Below are 24750 nucleotides of genomic sequence, written 5' to 3'. Positions count from 1 at the left end.
TTAAGTAAATGAAATCCCACACCCTGCGCCTTAAACTGCTGCTGCTTCCTAAATAAATCCCAATAGCCCCATGTTATAATATAATTCCTGCTGTGTGGGATCTCAGCTCAGGTTTTTATTATTTTTGGTGTGGGGGGGTTGAGGGCGGGAGAAACTGCTGGAAACGACAGAGCGAAGTCCATGTTTCCTATTAATAAACGAGCTTCCTTTATATGAATATGAAGTGTGATCGTCTGCGGGAGCTCACACAGCCCATAATCCGCGGTGTCTGAAACAGGTTCTGCCGCTCACTTGGACCGCAGAGCTACAGTGCCTCACATTATTGTCCACAATAGACCAAGCCTTCGAATGCCTGTTGTGACAAAAGACCCACAAAAAAAAAAAAAAAAGATATCCGCGTTTGACGGAAACAGTGCATGAAATGTGAGAGTCAGAGAAGCGATGGGATTTTGCACGAACAGTGGAAACAGTCGTGGACATGCCGTGCATAAATCAAAAGGCATGTATACTCTTAAATTCATCATTTTATCACAAGTGCGGAGGTGCTCTCTCTCTCTCTCTCTCTCTCTCTCTCTCTCTCTCTCTCTCTCTCTCTAAGCTCTCATTCATCAGACTGTAAAACTAGTATGATGAAATTAGGTTTTGCAAATAAAAATTCTATTAAAATTATTTGTTCTTTTTTATCACGTTATTTTAACCCCGACAAAAGTGTGGGGTCATTTAATTTTTTAAGAGGTCTGTAACTTGAATGCTGCATTCAGGCTTAAGGCTGTTATTTGCATAAAGACAAATGTTCTCAACGGCTTGGATGAGGTTGTATCTCTCGGTGCAGGGCTGCAGCTTCTACAGGGCCTGTTTGTTCAGTGGTCACATCCTGCAGCAGCCAGTGGATTACTGCTGGGGACAGAGGACAAGGACAGGGTCAGCCGTGCGCACTGCAGGAATGCGTCCAGTCCACGCATTGGAAGAGACATGGGAGGGAGCAGTTACATCACCTGACCGCTACATGGCAGTAAATCCCAACAGGTCTTCCTACATAGAGCTTCTTCTTTTCGGCGGTCAGGTGCTGCAGAATCACTGCCACAATAGTGTACATTCTACGGGTTGTCTTTACAGTAGGCTACACGAATACATTTGTACACATGAAACCCTGCGGCATACACATCTTCAGCGATAGATATAAAATGCAAAAATAAATCCACAAGAAAACATCGATTTGAGTTTATATTATATTTATTTATAATCAGATGTAAAAGACGAGGAGAGTAAAAAAGTAGACCCTTAACTCAGGAGACAGCACATGGTCACGTACATAATGGTTTTTTTTACATAGACAGCACTATTATTCTCATGTTAAAAATTCCTACATTCAAGTAATATAATACATCTCAAAGACTTTGTGTTTCCAGTGATATAGGCCCCTCCCTCCTTCACGAAATGACACATCCTTCTAGACACATACTTCAGGTATAGTACCACACCGCTGCTACAGCTCTTTCCAGTAGGTCTGCTGACACCCCAGGAAATGAACCCGAGGATGACATGCGGATCGATTGTTTTACGTTACGCTTTAGTTTGACGAGCAGCCGGAGGTTTGACATCAGTGGCAGAGAAAGAGAAAATAAGACAACATGCAGATATCTGTGCTAAATAAAAAAAAAACAGAACCCACATTCTCACACTCTTTGAGGTGTGTGTGTATGTGCAGTGTGAGGGGAACAGCCCTCGATAAGCTTAATTCAGAGGGATTTAACAACCCCCCACTCTCCCTCTCCCAGCTTTGTGCTACAATTCTTCCTATGACGACTGGATCAACCAAGGATACATTGAAAAGCAGACAATGTTACTGGGCACAGCAGCACCATTTGCATCTAAGAAAATACCTGCACACACCCACACACTGGGGTGCGTGTGCTAACACACACTCCCAGATGGGGATGTGCAAGCTGGGCATACAGCAGGCAAAGCAACACAGGGTGAGAGTGAATACTGTCTGTACCACTGACTTCTCCTGACATGCGTGTGCAATGCAGGGTGGATATTTTTGTATGACTAAATAAGGGGCGTGTGCACATGCCTATGAATTCAAATGTAGAGAAATTCATTCAAATTCTGTCCAATAGACGATTTGTACAGATTCAAGATGTGATCATGACAACAACACGAAAAAAATCACAGAAAAGTAAGAAACAGCTAAATTCAGAATTGACCTCCCCCCAGCATTGATTATAGTAACATTGGTTTCTTTTAGAATCTCCTTTAATTTTCTTCAGCTTTACACTCTTTTATACATCTTTAAATGTTTGACTGCTGTGACATGATTATCGCTTTAAACATTGGCAAACAACAGTATTATTTTATCTCATCCTCTGACAGAGGAAGTGCATAGGTCCTAGTCGAGCCCAAATCTTTTCATGTTCTTGTCGTCCATACAGTTGATAAGAGAGCAGGATGACAACCTGTTTTGGTGTGCTGGGCTAGGACCGTGCTCCCAGGGAAACCATTTTTGCATGTTCACTTGGTTATCATTTGTTCTAGCTTGGGGTTGACAAAGGAAAAGCCAGCAAATGCGGACTGGTCCATGGAGTCGATGAGGTTCTTGTCTGCGTGCGAGAGGCGAGGCTTTTCACTCAGGAACTCTCTGTCAAAGTTGCTACAGTCACTTGCAGATTTCTGTTGGAGGTAGATCAGGGATTTCAGTTTGGTATTCAGGATGCATGCAGTAATATTTGCACAAATGGAGCAATGCTTTCTTGAAAGTTCAGGTAGCCAACTCTGGCTCCACTGCTCCACTCATGTGACATGTCTCAATCTCCAGAATTCTCTATTATACGTATCCTCTTATTTTAGTTGTTTATTTAAGCTGCAGATATTTCCCATCTCTCCCTTTGCCTGACAGTGACTCATCTACCTCATCCTCCTGCAGCCTCGGACAGGGAGTTTAAGGTTTATTAGTTCATCATAAATATGCCCCATTATTATCTTCATGCAATCATATCTGTTGGGAGTGATAAGGAAACCAGAATCCAATCTCTGACCACGTTCTGCTGCTGTAATAAATAATTCCAACATGAGTTTTCTAACTGAAGTGGATTTCTGGCAGCACATAGGTTATTCAGGAATAAAAAAAATCATAGGCTCATACCACTTTGGGCTTGAAAGGGGGGTCCATCTCTCTCCTCTCCAGTGCTGGCCAGTTGATGGATTTGAAAAAGGGGTGTTTACGGATGTCTCCCACCACGCCCAACCTCCGACTGGGGTCTCGATCAAACAGCTAAAATGACAGGATATAACTGATTTCACTACAGACACAGCAAAAACAACTCCCTTTCATACTATATTGTGTAAAAAGGAAATGATTACAATGACATCTATTCATGTTTATGATATATTTGCCTTTGTAGGACAAAGTGTATCTAAGAACGTTATTTAATCACCAGTTCAATCAGGTTCTTGGCCTCCTTGGAGATCCAGCGAGGGTAGTGAGGGGTGTCCGTCCTGATGGATTCAAACAGCTCGTCCTCATCATCACCTTGGAAAGGTGACTGGCCAATCAGCATCTCATAGATTAGGACACCAAATGACCACCAGTCCACTGAGAAGGTGTACTTCTGTCCTAACAGGATCTATGATCGGAGACAGATACATTAGATGTACATATGGAGAATAAGGACATAAAGGAAATGTAACTACAGACACTGCAATGCCTCCTAACAGCCACAGGGTGGCATATATTGCAAAACAATGAAGGAATACATTGTTTTGCCGATTTATTCGAAACTATACAGCAAAATAAATATGTATATAGGATTTTAAGGCAGACTTTATGGTATAATACTACAAAATGTGCTCTAAGATTTAAGACAAACCTCTGGTGCAATATAGTCTGGTGTTCCACAAAATGTTGTGGCTCTGGCCTCTCCAAACACATTCTCTTTGCACATGCCAAAGTCTGCAATCTTTATGTGTCCATCCTTGTCCAGCATCACATTGTCCAGCTTCAAATCTCTACAAAAAGAAAAATACACAGAAAGAGTTAATTCCAATTCCAGCAGTTTTTGTACAATATATTCTGCTAAAATGACGGTCTTAAATCCCAAAAGAGATTCAGTTCTAAACTGATCTGTTGAAGTTTAATATATAGATTGTAGACACTGATGCAAAATGTTTTTTAACCTGTAGATGATTCCTTTTGAGTGGAGGAACTGCAGTCCCACTATTATCTCGGCACCATAGAATCTGAGGATTGAAATGTACAAAACAACCATTCAACACTGTTTTACTGTGAATAAAAGCGTCAGACACACATCCTCAATTGTGCAAAATGACAACAGCCAAGGCACTCATGTTTCTTAACGTGGTGTCCTAGTTTACTCACGTGGCTCTGTTGAGATCGAAGCGCCCTTTGTCCTGGATGTGGAACATCAAGTCGCCTCCATTCAGGTACTCCATCACAAAGAGGAGGTGCTCCTGTGCAAACAACACATTAATGTCAGCTCACGGTCCCAGATAAATGAGGCATGAGGAGACAGTGAGTGACGGGGTTCAGATAAAGGGGGTGGGTGTGTTGGTCCTCATGAACAACTGGGAATTGTTGCTCTTACCATTCTGACCCAGATTGACTCCCTATAAAAGAAGATGCTTAAAAATATTTTAATCATGAAACTCTCAGTACTTCTCTGCTTACTTTAGACTGGAACGTGGAGTAGAGGTGTGTGAGGAAGGGGTTCTCCCAAGCGAGGGCCAGGACTCTCTTCTCCACCATGGTGCAGTCCACGTCGTCATCCATGAGAACGACATCCTTCTTCAGAACCTTCACGGCAAAGAACTTACCCTGGCCCTTCAGTTCTGCCAGCAGTACCTGGGGTGTCAGAGTCATGCAGCGTGAGCACTTCATCAGGGTGATCACAGCAGTATTTTGGAGTATATTTATAGCAAAATAATCGAGATGAGGAAGTTATTCATATCCACTGCTCCTGCTCCTGCTCTCAGTGCACTGCCACCAGGATACAATGGGCCTGGATATAAATAAATTTATAAATTTAACTTCTCTACTTTATGTCTCTGTTTTCCTGAAATAGGTCAGCCTTTAAAGGCTGTATGATTTGTCAAATGTTGACTGGGATCTATATTGATGGAGTAACACAGCTCTGAAAACCATCTCCCACTCCAGTACATGAAGAAAGTAATCTAACAAGTAGTGGGGGAAGTATTGATCTACTGATGCTTTGCTAGCCTAGTTCATCAAAAATGTACGACACCATAGTCAGAGAAGAATAAATAACGGAGCTGGGAGAGGTAGGTTAATATTGCAAGAAAATATAATTCTTGCAATATTTAACATTTAAGTTGTAACTTTATAAGGAAAGAACATGAATAGTCCCTGTTAAATTCTAGATTGTAACATTAACAAGAGAAAATAAGTAAAACTAGAGTGTGTTTTTGTCACAGTACCACCTGAGGTGGATGACAAATTCACATTAGCATACATTGCATTCAGGTTTTATCACAGGGGGTTTGAGTGAAGCTTGAGAACAGAGGAGATGAGCTGGTTATAGAGAGCTGCGTGGCTATCAAAGTCAAACAGGCAATCATGAAGTGATCCTAAAGCTCAATGAATTATAGGTTACTGAAAGAAATTCACAAATCCCACTTGTATTGCTGTAGATGTAACCAGCATCTGTCCATTGAGGTGTGGGTCCTGATGTACAAAATGTCTCTAAGAGAATACCATATTTTTTCCAATTGTTTTTCACCAAATCGGAATTTCTCAAAATACTCGGAATGAGTTTAATAAAAGTATATTTTGTCATAATAAGCATTAACATTTTTGACTTATTGTCAAAGACGTGGGTTGTGAGCTCACCTTTGACCACCAAATTCTACAGAAGTCATCTTTGAATCTAAGTGAATGTTCAAGCCAAATGTAATGCCATCAGAGATCTCTGGATATTTTGACTTCACAAAAGTTGAGGACACATTGACCTTGACGTGTGACATCTCATGTTAAATTCAGGAACATGTTCAGAGATGGGGATCATGGGACACACCTTTCCAAAGCTGCCTTTGCCCAGCACCTTGTGGAACACCAGGTGGTTCAGGGTGAGGTGTACCCGGGGGACTGTAGAGGCCACTGGGACTGGGCTCACGCTCTCTCCTGCCTTCCCATTACCAGCTGTCATAAATACAAGTTTGCACATACAAGGTCAACATACAAGAAAACCTGAATGAAAACATATATAAACAGACCCATACAATAATGAGCTAAGATTTCAGAATGTAACTGGAATTAACTAGAGTGTGATTTCGAATTATACAAAACCTATTCTAGCATTATATAACTGGATTTAAATCCAGTGACTTTGCAGTGTATATGTGTGTGTGCTACAATGAACACATCTTACCACTAGGGTCTACTATTGCACTTCGGATGTCTTGGTAGATCCCAACGTCTGATTCATTGGAGTCATCTGGCTTCCTAATAGATTTCTGAAGAAGAAATAGGTTTTTGAAACAATTATGACAACGTTCATATTTTTCAACATTGACTTGACACAATCAACACAAACTCAAATGTTTGTTAAGGTGCTAACCTGGGCGACTTGTAACAGAGCCTCTGCCAGGAGTTTCTGGTTGATTCCACACATATTGGCCACTTTCTTCTGACAGTTACTGTGTACGTTCATGCCACAGTCTGTTCACATGTGAAACAAATGTCAAGTTGTGAGGGAGAATACGATGAAAGGTTGACCGACAAAAAAACAAACATGAACACTTAGGACTCACCATCACATTTGAGGCCCTGTTTGTAGAGACCCCACAGCAGACTGCCACAGTGGTCACAGAAAGTAGGGCTCTTGTAGTTATAGTGCTTGAAACGATGTGGCATATCAATCTTGAAGCGCTCTTTCTGGAACTACACAAACACACACAGACACACACAGACACACAGAAATATGTCAAAGTCAAAATAAAAATCTACAGCTAACATTTAAGCACATTCCACCATAGATTTCAATACTGAATTTAATATAGATGCATTCTGTACACTTGGATCTGTCCTTTCCATATGTGTTTAAGAACTAATTGAAAATATTTTTGTATTCATGGAATTACACAAGGATCAAATTAATGATTAATGTTCTACCTTATAACAGAGCATAAGCCATAAAAGCAGGAGAGAATAACTAAATCAGTTTCGAATCATAGCTTGGAAGAATTAATAAAAAGATAACGCTGAAAATCAAGTTAACAGTCATTATCAGATCTGACGTGAAGTTTTGCTTTCACGCTGGAGAACATTAACTTCTGCTCACCACAGTATCACGGCTGTTCGTTGCCGTTCCAGTGCACCTGCCAATGATTATTTCGGTGCACTTCTTGTGGATTGCAGCATTGCATTCTGAGTGAAATAAACAAGGACATATTTTGATAAGCGAGATGAATAGAAAAAGCATTACATCTGTTAAAAATGTAGTTAGCAATTAAGTAAACACTCACGTCTGCACTTGTAACCTTGCTTGTTGAGCCCCCTAAAATGGAATAAAAGAGATGAAAAGAAATGAAAAAAAGAGGAGAGGTAAACATGGCTGCTGATACCAGAGAAATATAATTAAGATGCTTTTCATTTCTTGGACTGTGACTGTGTCACTTATGTATTGTAATAAAGAGCACAAGTTGGCGTCTCCATTGTGCAAAAACTTCTAATCTACAGCTGAACTGTCAGACAATTATTGTTCAAAGTATTATATAAATAAAGAACCCTAAGAAAAGCAGAGAGAACTGAATAACAGTGTTTTACTTTTTTTTCATGCAAATCTTGGATCATGATTAAAACTAATACAAATACACAGTTTCAGGTGGTATGTCGGAACACACACACATACACACACACACACAACTTAGAATTTCCTCCTGCTTGTCTCTTGGGATAAAATAAACTACTGTATTTTGTGAGACTGGGACTTTGGCTCACAGGTTAGTCCTGCTGACATAGTTGGAAAACATCATGATAGCCTTGTGGGATTTCCCTAGACGGTGACTCATTCCCAAAATAGCAGCCCTGCTGTTGTTTCTACCATTACTCCCGCCCCCCGGCACTGTTCCATTTAGGAAACTAGAATTGCAACTAATTGGTCTTTTGAGAAATACCCATGGGGGGGCCCGGCTTTTCTTATTGGCCAACTGATGTTTTTATCCCATTTGGTGCCCAGAGAATATTCAGTAGGTGATGGCACAACTGGTCTGAGTTTATTAAAGCTGCGCCAGTGGCATCTTCATAAAAAATGCAATGATGATCATAATAACACGTTATAAAAAACAAGCTGAAAGGCGTATTAGCCTCTTCTGGGTGAGTCATGTCCAAACAAAAGCCTTTCCCTGGAACTCAAAAACACTAAACGTCAAAGAGAAAGAAGTATTCGATATGTGAACCAGCTAAAGCACACAAGTGTAACAGTGACGTAGTGGAATCACGTAACAAAGGAGGGACTCTCACCATAGGAACTCTCTGCACACAGAGCAGAAGGTGGGCTGGCCGAAGAAAGTGGCGCAGAACTCGTGGTTCTTGATCATGTGAACCTTGGGCTGCTTGAAAGCTCCCCTTCTCCTGTTGAGGGTCATGACTCCATCCTCCGGAGGAAGCTTCACTGACCGCTTCATAGACACTGAGGAGAAACATTTACATAAGCAAATCAAACTGAGTTACTGTATACTTTGTCTGCTCAAATCTAAAAGACTACAGGGAGAACTTTGAAGTGAAGCGTTATCAAACTCCCTTTTTTATTGATTCTCAAAAGCATATACAATGACTCTTTGTTTGCCTAATTAATCACCCTACTTTTATTTAATAGTCTAGCTAGTAATGATGATCAAGCACTTTGGGCTTTTAAATGACATCACAGTGGTAATTTATCACTCAAATATCCAAGGGATACTTTGTCAAAAAGCCCTGTTTGATAAAGAAGGAGGCCGAAGGCAATGCTGGGAACTGGATGGCAAACAGAGAATAATGCCCTTCTGTTTAGGCGACTGCAGTTGACTCAAGTCAACAGGGTGGGGTCAAAAGTCACCCAGGGAAGAGTGTAAAAGAAGGCGTGGGAGAAGTAAACAAAGAAAGCAGAAACTCTGGAAGAGATAGGGAGAGTGGGTGGGCGTTATGGAGGAGTTCAGAAAGAAGAACAATTCAAAAAAGGAGTAGCCTCACAGAGAGAATTGATAGACTGGGGGAAAGTGGGAAGAGTGATGAGGTGAGTGAGATAAGCCAACTTCCTCTCTGCCATTCTCCTGACAGATGTTTGTGTTTGGACAGTGTTTTAGTGAGCCAAGAAAGTGGGAGTGAGGGAGAGAGGGGGCAATGACAGACAGGGGAGGCAGACAGCGTCGAGGGGTGTTCACACATACCTAAAAATACTCTGCTTTTCAGGAAACCCGTGGAGTGTGTAGGAGGGAGCTAACGGAGTAGGGATCTCTTTCATAACAGTAGGCACACCTCCTTCTCATGACCCTCTCCGACCCTGAACAGTGAACCCCCGACTGTTCCACTCCCACAAAAGTAACTGTCCTAACCAGAACCAGTTGGTAAATCTCACCCAGTTCACTTCATGTAGGCAGTGAGTTGGGTTCCATGCAGGGGAGTGAGCCATCATCTGTTTCCAGTAAAGTATCCCGGCCACTAAAGGCTAATGGAGAGAGCACTTCTATGAAAACTCTTTAAACCTACAAGTTTATAATCTCCATTTCAAACCAAAGGACTACAAACTATGTAAAGCCAGCCCCAAAGACAAATGTCTACATGAACATGAAGAACTGTTGCAGGTACATTGGTTTCCTTCCCACAACTGAAAAATACAATGTGATTTAGACAGATATATTTTTGCAGTTGGGCCAAAGAATGACAACAGCTGACTCCTCAGAGAGGCTGACAGTAACTAACATGTGAGGTTGTTTGCAGAAAGCGCAGGGAAATTAACCCCAGATGAGGATCATTTCTGCCAGTAGAGGGCATCGCATATCACACAAAATGCAGGAGACTGATTCTGGGGTGAGAAAAGACCGAAGGGTGGGGGCAAGAATAAGAGACAAGAGGGAGGTTGTGGTCCTCACAGTTGAGACCGGTATAGTATCGTCATATTCTAAAGATAACCTTCCCTGGTGGTCTAGTGGTTAGGATTCGGCGCTCTCACCGCCGCGGCCCGGGTTCGATTCCCGGTCAGGGAACTACATGTTTTAATATTGAAAGAAATATGTTTACAGTCACCAGTTAGGATTTAGAATATCTGAAACCAAACGTGATGAGGTCGTGTGCTTTGTCTCTGGACACCTGTAACTTAAATCTGATCATAAAACACCCAGACAGAACCATCTTCTCTATTAGAATTTGCTTATTTCAATAAACAATATTATCGGTATTTTTGGGGATCTGCAACTTATTTAATGTTAAATGTTAAAAACAAATGTTAAGTCTAAAAGATGTAGACATTTTACCTGCATCAGCATCCTCCAGGAAGAACTGTACAGCCATCTGGATTCTCCCTGAAGGATGTAGGTCCACCCAGAACTCGGAACGTCCGTTGCTTTTGGACTTTTTACAGCGTTCTGCCAGTACAGACACGCCCACTGTGGCCTTGGCCAATGGCTCATCAGTCTTCTGCATGAGAACCACTTCTAGGACACGTCCCTCATAAATGTGAGCATCAAAATTGGTCTTCCATCCTGGATACATGGTGGGCTTCCTCTGGACCAGGGTCTTTCCTCGCTCTGTGAAAGAACATTGGGATCATCCATTTGAAGAAAATGCTCATCTTTTACTTTTTCATTCTCAGGACAGTCACAGCAAATGAACTAACAGAAACTACCTGGACTTGTTGAAGTTTACTAAACTGACTTTTGAGCTCAGCAGATGGTGACTGTTAACACTGAGGATGTGTGCGTCAGTACATACCTGTGTCGAGAGACTCCTTCATCTTGACGGCACAGATGGGAGGTTCAGTTTGAGGAGTCAGAACGCCCATGTCATGAGCATTGAGAGAGATACGCAGGAAGGGTGCCATGGTGACCACTCACCTACGCCTCCTGGAACAGAGAAACAGACCCAGAGTTAGAAAATCTCATATCACCACACAATCATGCTTCATCTTCTTCTAGCGTCACTCATAGTGTATGTTTAAAAGAGGAAAGAAGAGAGTCAGTCACTCTGGCCTTCTTTTTTTAAGGTGTTTTGACTATATCAAAAGCCCCTTTTTCAAAGAAGGGGCAAACCTCTTTGGCAATAAAAATATTTTTCAGCAGTTTTACCCACATTTAAAAACCTGCATATACCCTGTAATTTTGGTGTAAAAAAGAACTGTCTATACTTAGCATCAGCCCTGGCGATTCCGAGCGCACAAAAGGCTTTTACTTTATTCTGCAAGGGAGATAGTGGTCATCCTGTTTGGCTACATTTTAGTCCTTTACTGTTTCTTTTTTCAGTTGGTGGTGTAGGCTGAAGCTCAGGGGCCACTCCTAACAGACTAGTTGGCCAGAACACCTCGCAATTCTATTGCTTTGATTTGCTAAGGGATCATCCAGGCAGCTTTTTACTATATTACAAGAAAATATCCTTTCCAAATCTGTTTTAATGTTAGACTATAATCCAGACTTGCATTAAGCTGAAATGCCAAATCTTAGAAATGTGATATTTGAAGTTATAGACTCAAGTCAATTAATTATTTGATTTATCTTTACATTCTTTGAAAATAATAGTTAATAATTTGTTGTAGCAGAAGTGAAAATTAAATTTTTTCACTTCTGCTACAACAAATGAAACAGAAAACACAACTTGCAAAAGTATCCACCCTCTTGCTTCATTTAGACCGAATTGCTCCATTGACAGATTTGCTCACCACTGCTTTCCACGTGATCCGTGTACTTCCTCTTAAAGTGGTTCCTGAACCCAATAATTACAAAGAAGTGTAGTATAATAAATTAACACACACTGTTTAAACATACATTAATACAACCCAAAAATAAATGCATATTATATATTTTTTTAATTAGAAAATCCGGTTAGCAGGGAAATGGGAGCATGAACTTTTTTCTGAGAACTTTAAAATGATAAAATGTGGTCATCTAATGCAGAAACTATATATACAATGGTCCAGAGCGAACATGTGTGATTAAGTCAGTGTCTAGAAATGTTCTTCTATTAAGTAGCAACAGGAAACCATAGCATCTTGAAAGGTACCACAAGGGCAAACACTTAGTGATCTTGAATAGTGAAAACAGCTACATAATGACACTTCCTCCAAGGCTAAGGGGCTTTGTAATAACATAAATTACAACAGGTTCTAAACAAGGGGCCAGGCATTCAATCCTCATGTTGTGGAGAATACTGCACTTATGCACTCTCTGAACTTATGATGTTATCACTACGATTTCACACTTGAGTCACACAAATGCTGCGTCACACACTAGCAGGATGCGGAGGGCGTATTAGTCTACATTCTGATTCCCCAACCAGCGGAATATCCCCCAGAAATCCTCAAAGAATTTCCACACAGCATTCTTGTGAGCTTTTAAGTTCCTTAAGTTGATCTCTTGAAGCTTTAGTTGCTTGCTCCATTGACATAATCTTGGTTTAATAGTCATTTCAGAGACACCCATGTCTGCGCTTTGAGGAAAAACCGCATCTCATTCTAAATTCTCAATGTTGTAAATCTGCTCTTTAAAAATTGGCAGTAATCCCCAAAAGCAAAATGCACATACAAGCTCTCTTATGCTTGAGCATGAATATGTACATGAAGCCCCGGGATAATGAAGAACTGTACTCTTCCTGTTCCTATTCAACAGTTAATCATTAATGAGCAGACACGTTTTGTTTGAGTTCTTGATGCTTTTCACGTTGCTGAATGCCTAATGAGGTCCTGAGTGACTGAACCAGTATGTGCCGGATAAACAGTGTGTACATGTATTCTGCTCAGCCTGTAGTAGACTAGTGTAGATGCTATTTTCAGCTCTGGTTGGATCAGATCAGGTTTCATTTTGTCCACTAAAGACTAATCTGAATGCAAGATTTTAGGGAGAAGACATTAAGCTCTTAACCATTTTCCTGTGGAGATCTCCACTTTAACATCCACTGTTTTTCTGGAATCCCCATTGGGAACTGCCTACCAATCCATTACTGTTCCCACACAGAGCAAATCTCAGGTGTATGTTCTAATGTGTATAACTGTGAGCAGCTGGACATTCTTGATTAACTAAACCCCTCCGGATCTGTGTTGTGTCGGAGGCCGTACTGTACTGAGGCAGGCTTGCGAACCTAAGGTTGCTGGTGTGATATCCCAGACAACAATTGACGACTCAGTAGCCGTCACTTAACTGATAACTGCTCCTTAAGTCAGAAGTTACTCAGTAGCCAGTTTGTTTTAAAGTTGACTTGTTACCAAAATGGTATATGACTTATTTTGGACTTATTTGGACTGTCTGAGAGTAACTTACTGTGCATTCTCGTGCTTTATATGGAAAAACTATGGATGCTGGAAACAACAATATGTAGAATTTATGTGCTTAGAGCATTTAAACAACACATTGATACCTGTTTAAAATATTTCTATAATAATGAAGAGCAAAGAAAAGGATCAAGGGTAACAGATACTTGATTTATTATTCATTAAAGTGATTGCTTGGCTAAAAAGTATGGTGTTTGGTGTTTGTAGGAGATGGACATTGTAATGGGAAAATTATTACATATCATGACACAACAAGCAATTATCAATTCTGGATGTTTAATTCAAACCGTCTGCGGACGGTTTACAAAGGTCAAGTCACGACAACAGACTTGACCTCAATGGCACAGAGCTCAAACATCACGGTGACAGATATGAGGGCAATGGCAATGAGCTCTCAAAAGTACACTCCATTTATACAATCAGATCCCTCCTCTCCACAGTAAAATACATTTGTCCAATCAGCTTCTCTCCATGTCGTTTCAGGAAGACCAGACATTGGTCTCTGGCGGTCTCTTTGAAGTTTGAACAAGATGCTAAACGCATCTTGTTCCAGACCCTGTGAGTTTCTCAGAGATCTCCTGTCTCTGCAGGTCACACCTATTAGCCTTTGAAGCTCCCTGCTGCAGAAGACTTAATTGGCCCCTGTTGAGAAACCTTTTGTTCACACTAGACTGAGAAGGCCACGTCTATAAGGCCCTTCAAGAGTATTATGCATAGTGTTAACTTGACCTAAACTCTGACTATGAGTCTTAAACACAGAAATACATCTTTCAGTAAACTTCTTTCTATATAAATGTAATCTGTTACATTTGAACATGTCTAAATACAAAATTCCCATCACAACATGCAATTTGCAAGCGACAAATGTAACATTTGACATTTTTATCAAATAGTATACTATTTAGAACTGATTGCAAAATCATGCTCATTAGTTATTAGTGATGATGTCAGCAACTCTTCAATTTGAGTACCAACATCGAGATGGCGCTTTGCAAAGTAAGGAAAAATAAAAAGCAAAATGAAAAAGGACATGAAATGTGAACTGGAGAAAATTAAACTAGTGGTCAAAAGTCTTTGTGAACAGGTAAGGTTCAGGAGGTCTTTGAAAGTGTCCAGTGATGGGGCATTGAGGATGCTGGGAGAGAAAATTAGGACAACCATCGTGTCTAAGCGTGAAGATATGTTGTGCATGTCAGTATATGAAAATATGTTAGTAACAACTTTACATGCAAGGTATATTATGGATATAAATTTGCATTTGTCCACTTCTTTGCTGTGACTCTACCAGCCTCAGAACATGTTTGTGTGACCCTGAGATGTGAAGAGGACACAAACAGGCAACCATTCTGAGTGAGGTCAGGAGGGTCGAGAAACTGTTAGAGCTCTCATTGTATGGCTTAAGCATGCATATACACAGACAGGCACACATTCAGATAAAATATAAATAATCTGTCTGAGTCTGACAGATGCAAAAGTATATAAAAAATATGTACATTTTGCAGCCTGTTTCCAGTTTTCTTTTGGCTTTACACACACTCGCTCTTGTGTACACATACATTGGCTCTGCTACACAGAAAAGAGAGCCTTGTTTCCCGAGAGGGAGTGGAAAAAATGAGCACATTCAATTGGGGAAGGGGTGGGTAGAGGAAAAGCGCAAGAGGGAGGGAAAGAACAAAAAAAACAGATAGGCGACATACTGTGAAGCAGGCCAGTGGACATGAGCAGAAACCAGACTGAATGAGAGAACCAGATTAGTCTTCACTGGATCCAACCACAATGATTTCAGCTTCCAGCAACAAGAACACCATTTTAAGAGTTACTGGTGAGTTCGAGTTACTCTTAAAATTCATCCTTAGCTTTTGACCTCGCCGGAAACATCTGCAGGGAAATGTGAGGCTGGACTCCCTGCCTGCGCTGTGTGTGCTAACTTTGCACAACACACAATGATCCATAAATTATACACAAACTGGAAGCTGGCACAGTATGTGGAAAACATGACAACCAGATGACATAAGTAACTACAGCAGGCCATTAAATGTCTTTTGACTTGACATTTCTCCTGTCACTCATATTAGCCCTGAGGATGTTTAAGGAGTTCCTATACCAACAATGGCACCTGACACATTTAATAATCATTAAATGTCATAAACAGGCAGCAGAAAGTATGTTTCAACAATTAGCAGGTAGAATTGATCAATTATTGGCATGAATATTTAGTTGGAATGATATGACACAAATCCTCCATTACCCAAAGTGGGTCAAATAACAATAGTGGAGACAGAGATGCAAGAGCGTCTACATAAGATAGGTTATCATTAAAGTCACGCTGGTAGATGCAGTCAGAGGTCTGGTATGCCCTGAATTATAAGACATGCCATGTACTGGAAAGAGTGAACGAGCCGGTCTGGCAGGTTTGGGAGCTCCTAACCGTCAGCCGGTAATCAGCATGTCTGAGCAAAGACAGGTACAATTACACAGAGAATGACAGCAACAGTCATCGAAAACTCAACGAAAGAGACATTTCATTTACCAGCGATGGGAAATCCTTTGTATTTGTTGGCCGCCTGCAGAATGGCTGGAAGGGATTCTGAGTCGCATTCACAGTGTGCATGTTTGATGATACAACACTGTTGAAGGGTTAATCCTTGTTCTGACGACTGAGCCAAGAGTTGTTTACACCAAAAGGAGCAAGCATTCTGGGTGTTTAGGTCAACACTTGGTAAAATGCAGCAGAAAAACAGATCCTAAAGACAACCCAACATTTTTCATGGCCACAGTAGAATGTTGTTGTTGGGACACTGAGGTGAGTTACCTGACACCAAGCCCGCTGAAAATGTGCTTCACTCCCAGACTGGAAGGCAAAAGTCCCCCAAAACAAACAAGAAGTGAATACGGCCGCAGTAGATGCCTGCTGTCTATGGGTCGTAGTCACTAATCAAAAAGAAACCAGATACAACATATTATGACTTTGATTAGATTTATCGTAATTGATCTGATAACACTCAGTCCACTTAAACTGTGAGTTTATATATTAAAGGATCACCAGTTTCTACTCTGCTCATGGTGTTGAAGTGTGAGGCAAATAAAGGCAATTTTGCTATTATTTTTATATTTAAAGAATGTAGCAAAGGCACTTAAAACCGAGCATAGACAACAGGTGACATGTTGTCTTTTTGTAGCAGGAACACACACACACAAACATCTTACTAAGACCTATCACAATGACTGAGTTATAACAAATGTTATTAGACTATTTAAGAGAACTAGCGACTGTGAATCTGTCTCAGCTAAATGGTAAGCATACTTTATTAATAATGTTAACTACAACATTAATTTATTTCAAAATAGTTGTATTTAAGGGTTTAAATTCTTCTTACTCAGCAGACTACCTTTTTCCTTTTAAAGATACTTGAATATGTGACAGGTTGAAAAGCACAGGTGTTTTTAACAGTGAGCTGCTTTGGTTCCAAGGTTCTGTTATTGTGCGTGCTGCCTCACTGTTACACTGCCAGGATTTACTCAGATATTTGAACAAAGTGCAGCCATTGTTATTCGTAAGACCTCTGCGTTCTTCCTCGGTCGAGTCAAACTCTGTTAGGTTAGGTGACAAAAGGAGATCAGAGGTACTGATTAAACTCACTTGGATGAGAAACATTGAGACACCCGTACAGTATCCTTTCATTCACTCTGTATAAAGATACATTTTGACTTGACGGATTATCTTCATTTACAGTGCAAATAAGTCAGCTGGTGATGGTCAACTAAAACGGGTGAAATGACACAATGAAAGTTTGGAAAAAATAATTGTATAATCTGAATTTTATCGGCAACTGAATAAAACATTTCTTTCTGAATTCATGTGATCTGAATAAATCATCAATTTCAAAAACCTTTTCCTGTATAAATTTACTTAAACCTTATACTTAAAAATAATATCCAAGATGATGTATTTCAATGAGGCCAATACTTGTAATAGGTGGTACTGGGAAATGACAATCATGCGATGATAGAAAAATGTTTATGGTTTCCTTTTATGTTCTCTTGTTTGTTTTGTCACTGTGCACATCACTCTTTAGGATTCAGTCATTATTTGGACATGGCTTTACCTACTTCAACACAGCTTGGATTCAGGCAGAAAATCCACATGAGGGGAACGCAAACAAACATGGAGGAGGGTAAACATGACACAGAACAAAACTCATTATGACCAGCCAAGACAAAACAAGTCATTCCCAAATAGTGGCTATATGATAGACATGGTCTAGCATGGCCCAGAAAACTGTGCTTAAACATTAAGCTGCAGCCTGAATCAAACAGAATCAAACACCACTAACCTCCTTTACCACAGGTGCAAGAATCATGCCAAACTTGTTGCAAGAGGTTTTTGTCGACAGCAGAGAATCATAAAGATTGAAAGAGATAACCGTTGCTGTTGTAACTTACATCTTTAAAATTAAAATGGCCAAGACAAGGACTGAGCAACAAAGTGAAGATTTGTATCATTATCTAGATATGAAATGTCCTCTGTCAGAACATGAGATTTTGGTCATATCTCAGAGCCTTAGGTGGTAATAATGTGATCAGTGCATTGGTGAGTGATTCAAACAGACCTGACAGGAGGTAATTAAAGCTCGGAGATGACGGATGCAGGTACTAAGATCACTAAACGAGAGCTGCAGGTGCTAGCCAACAAATCCTGTGAGAGGGCATCAGATTTGGAGACTGCTGACTCACCTGTTGCACTGAAGCTACTGTCAAGAAAAACAGGAAGTATGTGACACTTTCTTGAACTGACATGTTTACTTAATACATTTATAACCAATGTCAGGAAATGTCAAGGAAGAAAGTTGAGAAAATGAGTCTTGTCGTTTCATCCCATGTGATCCAAACATTGTTTGTTGGAGTACAAAAAAACTTGCCCTCCCTGTGCTACCATTTTGTGTTACCTTTGCGATTACTTCATAATAATCTCGAATCCCATTGGCTATCATCTGATCATGAATTAATGTCTGGGGGCAAAGGCCAATATTTTAGAGCCTCAAGTGCAAAACAGTAAATATTCAAGCCAAGAGTCCATTTTGCATTTTTACCGTACACTGTTTACAATCTGACCAGCGTGAGAACGTTTCTCCACACAAAACCCAAACATCTGCACTTCTTGTGGGTGTTTTATGTTCAGACCTCATCTCTATTAACAGCTCTCTGCATATATATATATATATATATGTAGATAAATTAAAAAGCCAATTAGGTCAATGTGTTCTGCCTCTCAACACGGACACCTGACTGCTCAAACATGATCGGTCAAACTAGAAACGGTAAAATTAGAAGGAGCCCGGACCCCGTATATTCACCAGCAGAATCTGTTTATTGAGATTATTTCAAGAGAGACACATGACAGCGAATGACAAAAAGATCCACAACAGACTCAGAGCAACCTGGCTGGATGGAGCTATAGAACAGCTGGTGGCTCAGAAAATGAGAGCTGAACAAACATGCATCACACGGTTATAATGAACCTGTACAAGTATGGTTAGTCGGGACGGCCAGACCACACCTGTACCTATAACCTGTGTGGATGTGCGTTTAAACATTTATTGCATCACAAAGCCGGTCTTTATTATAGCTCAAAGCAGATTGGAAGTTAAACGATAATAATACATAATTGAAAAAGGCTGTTCTATAGTTGTGGTTATACTGTTGATTGAACAGAGAGTACATACTGAGAGTACATACTGTACCCCTGTCAAGTCTGCACACCCATCTATCTGCCTTTTTAAACTACTCAACACTTTCAGATGTTTTCCATCTTCTTCAGGATCCAGATCTGCACCCAAGTACACCCAGTCAATAATAACTAGGCAGCTTTACCTCTTTGACGGAGGTAATATACTTTGAGCTCAGTCCATCATTTGATTTTCTTTTCTACTCCCAAACAACAAACAAAGTCATGCAAAACACCAGGTCTTACAAAACTTTCCTTAATCCAAAAGTCTTACACTGAGGCACGATGGTATGTGTTATTACAGTATTAACCCTGTCCAGAAGTACATCACACACATGCACTGACGCACACATACACACAAACACCCACACACCCACACACACTAATAACCTAGAACAAAGCAGTCTTTAATGAATTTCAGTGGAGGCTGACTTGAAAGAATCAAAGCCTTCCTTTCTTTCACTAACCAAGGTTAATGTCTAACACCAACTTCACCAACCACATACGGGTGCACACACAGGTTGTCATAGTTCAACTCTGGAAACTTGAGACTTACATTAATTTTCTGGAGAACTGACCTAGCCTTAACCTCATCCACTGAATTCACTTTTCAGTTTCAAGTTAACGGGAAAAGCGAACTCTTGCTCTCTCTCGCACGGACACACACACACACACACACAAAGTAGTACAAGAAAGAAAAGAGATTTAAGTTTGAAGAACAGCTGGTGGTGCTGGTTCAAGGCCAGAGTCAGATAAGTGGCTGTGGCGATACCTATATTCGAATAATACTGACTGGGAATTCACCTAAGACCAAATCAATAGAAGCTGTCATTGTCTGCCTAATGGTGGTGAGAACTGACAGTACACAATGACACAAACCTCAGATGTTGTGCAGGGTTAACCTTTTTGGACTTTCTATCTCTGTTTCTGTGACAGAGCACTTTGGCATGGCGTCAAACCTGCTCTACGAGAATGGAATTAATCCTGCCACTGTGTGCGAGTGTGTGTGTGTGTTCTCTCCACATGCATTAAGAGCGGTGTCCATTTCTGCCCAGCTCACAGTTCACAAAGCCTTAGTTAAATCAGACAAAATAGAATCTGAGCGAGGAAAGCCGAGTAGGATACAATGATGTAGTGTGTGTGTGTGTGTGTGTGTGTGTGTGTGTGTGTGTGTGTGTGTGTGTGTGTGTTTGATAGAGAGAGAAAGAGAGAGGGACCAAGGACAAACACTCACACAGCATTGATTTTGCAAACCTGCGCCAACTAAGTTTTTGTGTGAGTCTGCGTGTGTGTGTTTGTGTGTTTAACTGTAGGTGTTCTCTTAAGAGAATCACATCTATTCATCATATCAAAAGCAAGGTAGTGTAGTGTGGTGACATTTAGGGGTTCTTTAATATTCTACAGTACAATTCAATAAAGTGAAAATGTAGTTTCGAAGATACTGGGACTATATTGTATTGTAGATGTTTTTGCCATAATTATACTTTTTGTGTTGAATGGTGATGCACTGAAGAAAACACCCATTAAATTAAATAGACCAAATTTCTCAACTGTACTTGTGTTTATTTTAATTTTGCCTCCTCACAAAGAGCAGCGCAACAAAATAAAAAGTAGAGCAGCAAGATTTACCAAATTCAAATTGACACCACAAAATTAATTATGTACACTTCTTGTCCTCGACTGATTTAATGTGCAATTTGTCAGGCACAGATTGATGAAAAAAAAATGAGCTGGTTCAATTCCAAGCTGCTACTGTAGTCGATGGTTTTACCTTTCATTTGCTCTGTTTAAGCTTACCCCACTCCCGCAATCCTGTACCAAAATAATTAATGAATATGTACAAGAAAGCGAGGTGTTTATGAGCATAGTGTTCTTTTGAGGTTTTAGGGTGTCTCCAGTCCCAGCCGTATCCTCCGAACAGCTCATGGAGCCACAAGCCAATATTGACACATCAATAACTGCGGGCGGATAGTGTTACTTGAGCTCACAAAGCTGCAGCGCCTCCGGAATATGACAACGGGATACAGGTTCTTGTGTCATGGTGTGTGACACAAGACTTTCACAAGCGATGAGGGCAATATTTCAAAACAGGACAACGTGTTGTTTAGTGTACCTTTGGAGCTGACAGGTCACGTCAGCCACTGTGGATTCAGAGTTATTTTCAGCCACAAGAATGCAGGGTAATTCCCGTAAGCTAAACACTTCCATCACAAACAGTAACTGCGTGCCTTCATCACCTTTTGTGTTAAGTATATGGTTGAGAAACAGGCCAAGCATAAGGCACAATGAGAATGACGTACTCCTGGCAACAAACAGTTGTCGGTATCATGGTTGATGACTACGTGCGGCTCCAACCCGATTGCAATGGCATGAGATCAATTCAGACTCACAGACTGCAGTTACAGCTGAGCGCATAAAACTGGCTTCAATACCAGTTCAAACACAATGAGCCAAGCGCTGCTGTTCATAATCTGTACTGTCTCTGTGATGAACATGACACTGGCTGCTGTCAAACCAGAAACCAAAGAGGAACTACAGTCATCTGAAACTCCACTGAACAAATATGACGTTAACCAGATATGCACTGTCGACATTGACTGTATGCAACCTGCAGAACTGAGCACCTTAAGGTAAATTCATAGTTTCGGTTTCTGCCAGTCCACTGGGGACGCTATGTTCCCTGTTACGCAAATCATCATCCACTCATGTCTGCTAGGGCCCACACGGACCCCTATGCTGACTTCCTGGTGCAGCCAAAATTTGCGACCATGCTGACTGTACATGTCAATTGCGCATGCTACAGGTACAATATATCCATCCACTGGAATGGAAGGTGGGATCATGTGCGCATGTGTGGAACGACAGACTAATGCAGCCCCTTATTCCAGTATGAATGGCCAAGAACAAGTGTGCAACTCAGAACAGAAGTCAATCCTTTAGTGTCAGGGCAGGTTAAGTATCATTAAGAGAACCACTTGATTGTAGACTTTAACTAAAATGCCCTGAAAAAAGCCACTTTAAGGGATTGCACTACTTTATAAACCAAAATATAGCATGTCAACAATATGTGTTGTTTATTGCATGTCAGTGTTATTAAGTTGTCATAAAGGGAGGTTTGTTGTCTAACTTACAAATAAGAGGAATCCTTCGTCTAAAGGGTTAAATATCTACATGGTTGTCTGGCTTTTGGATAAATATTAACTAGCTCTGGGAGGGCAGTAAAACAATATCAGTTGTTATTGCAACAATCAATAGTAATACAGCAAAAGTTAAATATCAATGTAATGCTTATGTATTGGTGAAGCCCAGTAAAAACACACAACTGTTCTACTTCAGATTTGTTAAGATGGTTTGCTGTTTATCATGTGTATGTCATTCTCTGCTCATACAGAGTTTAAAACCAAAGTAAGACATAATAATTCGAGATCTGTCAAGATAATTATCGATATCGACTGGTTTAAACAATTTTGCAAATATTGTCCAACCCTAAGTTTACGTCATAGATGAATTATGCATTAGTTAAAACAAATGGATATATAAACTCTAATTATTTTAAGTACAAGTCTGGAAGGGGGGGGGGGGGTTCTCTTTGGTTTCGGTTGTGATGTGACAGACAGCAGTCAGTGTTATAGTCATTCTACATCAGCCACAATCTTTTATCGTGTGTTTGTCTTTCTCAGCTCATTAACAAGAGTTTAAAACCACAACCTTCACCCAGAAGACAAACAAATCTGTCTTAAAACTTAATAGATAATCTATTGTGACATATATCACGATAATTACAACTTAAAACTTGAACTCCACGGTTGGCTCCATTCTCACTTTCCAGCGGACTGCTGTGTTTCCACAGTGTGGGAAACGACACTTGTTGTAGCGGTGCGTTTAACCCAGTTTCCCCAGTGCCAGTGGAGAAGTGGGAAGTTCGGTCACATGCCGTGAACCTGCGAGCACTGAAACCAGGCTCTACGTAACTTACGTAACAACAACTACAGCAGAGAGGAGGGAGACATTCCGCCACAGTAACTCTCTCATTCCCCCCAAAGCCAAACAGTCCCCTCATTACTGTGACACAAACACAAACACACACACACGCACACACACTTACTGCTGTTACTGTAACACACCGAGCTCAAGTGTTTCTTTTCTTTTTTCTTTTCAAGCTCGAACTAAGTTGACGCCAAATTGAGACTTTACCTCCTCCGCAGAGCCGCCTCGGGTTTGTCGTGGGTTTGGTGTTTGAACCTCGGTCCTTCCTGGAAGTGCCACTTCAATAACTCTTTCTTCGGGTGTGCTTCAGGAAGTGTTCGAGTCCGCTGCTGTTCATTCAAATGGACTGCCTCTGTCTCCTCTGTCCTCTGCGTCTGCCTCCTCTGTCTCCTCTGCCCTGTGTCTGTCTCCTCTGTCCTCTGTCTCCTCTGTCCTCTGTCCTATACCTCTGTCCTCTGTGACTGCTCGGCTCCGTACTGCGGCTCCACAGCAGCGCGCGTTGCAGTGTGTAGTGAACGTGTGACGTCACCCAGGTGAATTCCCAAACACACACACACACGCACACGCACACACACACACACGCACACACACACACACACACACACACGAACACACACACACACGCACACGACTTCAGAGGACATTGCATAGACTAACATTGATTTTCCCAGAACTTTAAAAAACACATTTTCACCTTAAAACTAATTGATTTACGGAGCCTTGCTTTTTGTCCCCATAAATAAGACCCCATGTGACAGATTGAGGTCCTCACAGCATGAGTTATACCTGGAAAACACACACACACACACACACAGACAAAGAGAGAAGGGAAACATAGCTGCAGCACTAAACACGCAGCTCATACAGGTAAACAGGGACATCAAGAGCTCGAACTTTGCTTAGCACTGACAGAACCGGACTGACAGCTCTGCGAACAGGATATTTCACTGTGGAAATTTGAAATGATCTCATCTGCAGGTGAGCATAAATACTGCTGCCTCTTCCCAGAAGTGACTTTGTCTTAACCACAAACTTGACACGGTATCACAGCAGCACAAGGAAGTGGATACAAAGTTTTGCAGGTTCAACAACATTTCCTTGAAGTGAAACACATGTATATGGCCGGTTAAACCACAAATGGGGAAATCAAAACAAAGTTTATTCTCAGATACACACACACACACACACACACACACACACACACACACACACACACACACACACACACACACACACACACACACACACAAACACACACACATGGGATCCCAGCAGGATTTAATACTGTAACACAGATGTGCCACAAGGCTGTGAGAACTCTCCTTTCCTCTACACGCTGTAGAGTAGACTAATGAATACAGGAACAGCCGGCCAAATAATCACATTTTCTGATGATACAGTGATTCTTATTGCGTTGCACCGGTATGACTGCCCAGCAATGTACTTTTAATTGAACTTGTATCAATGTAATGATGAGATTGAGACCTTTAAAAGACTGGTGTGACAGTCGTCATTTAATTTTTGGCATAAAAAAGACGAAGGAGATAATTT

General features: G+C 40.9%; 1 protein-coding gene and 1 non-coding gene across 2 annotated transcripts; one reads left to right on the top strand and one right to left on the bottom strand.

Moving 5' to 3' along the window:
• Positions 1–1215: 1215 nt before the first annotated feature.
• Positions 1216–23661, bottom strand: LOC132999678 (protein kinase C delta type-like). The gene is made up of 17 exons (XM_061069415.1): positions 23407–23661; positions 10943–11073; positions 10486–10758; positions 8498–8666; positions 7501–7532; positions 7317–7402; positions 6787–6916; positions 6594–6694; positions 6405–6489; positions 6051–6175; positions 4688–4861; positions 4379–4470; positions 4177–4239; positions 3870–4008; positions 3438–3626; positions 3146–3274; positions 1216–2673 (listed from the first exon to the last, which is right to left on the bottom strand). The coding sequence occupies exons 2-17, from the start codon at positions 11049–11051 to the stop codon at positions 2515–2517; spliced, it is 2055 nt and encodes a 684-aa protein (XP_060925398.1). The 5' UTR covers positions 11052–11073; positions 23407–23661; the 3' UTR covers positions 1216–2514.
• trnae-cuc (transfer RNA glutamic acid (anticodon CUC)) lies at positions 10147–10218 on the top strand. Its single transcript has one exon. It is a non-coding gene; the product is annotated as a tRNA-Glu (tRNA).
• Positions 23662–24750: the final 1089 nt, after the last annotated feature.

The sequence above is a fragment of the Limanda limanda genome, chromosome 4 (assembly GCF_963576545.1).
Source record: "Limanda limanda chromosome 4, fLimLim1.1, whole genome shotgun sequence".
Classification (NCBI taxonomy): Eukaryota; Metazoa; Chordata; class Actinopteri; order Pleuronectiformes; family Pleuronectidae; genus Limanda; species Limanda limanda.
This window is presented reverse-complemented; position numbering and strand designations above follow the sequence as displayed.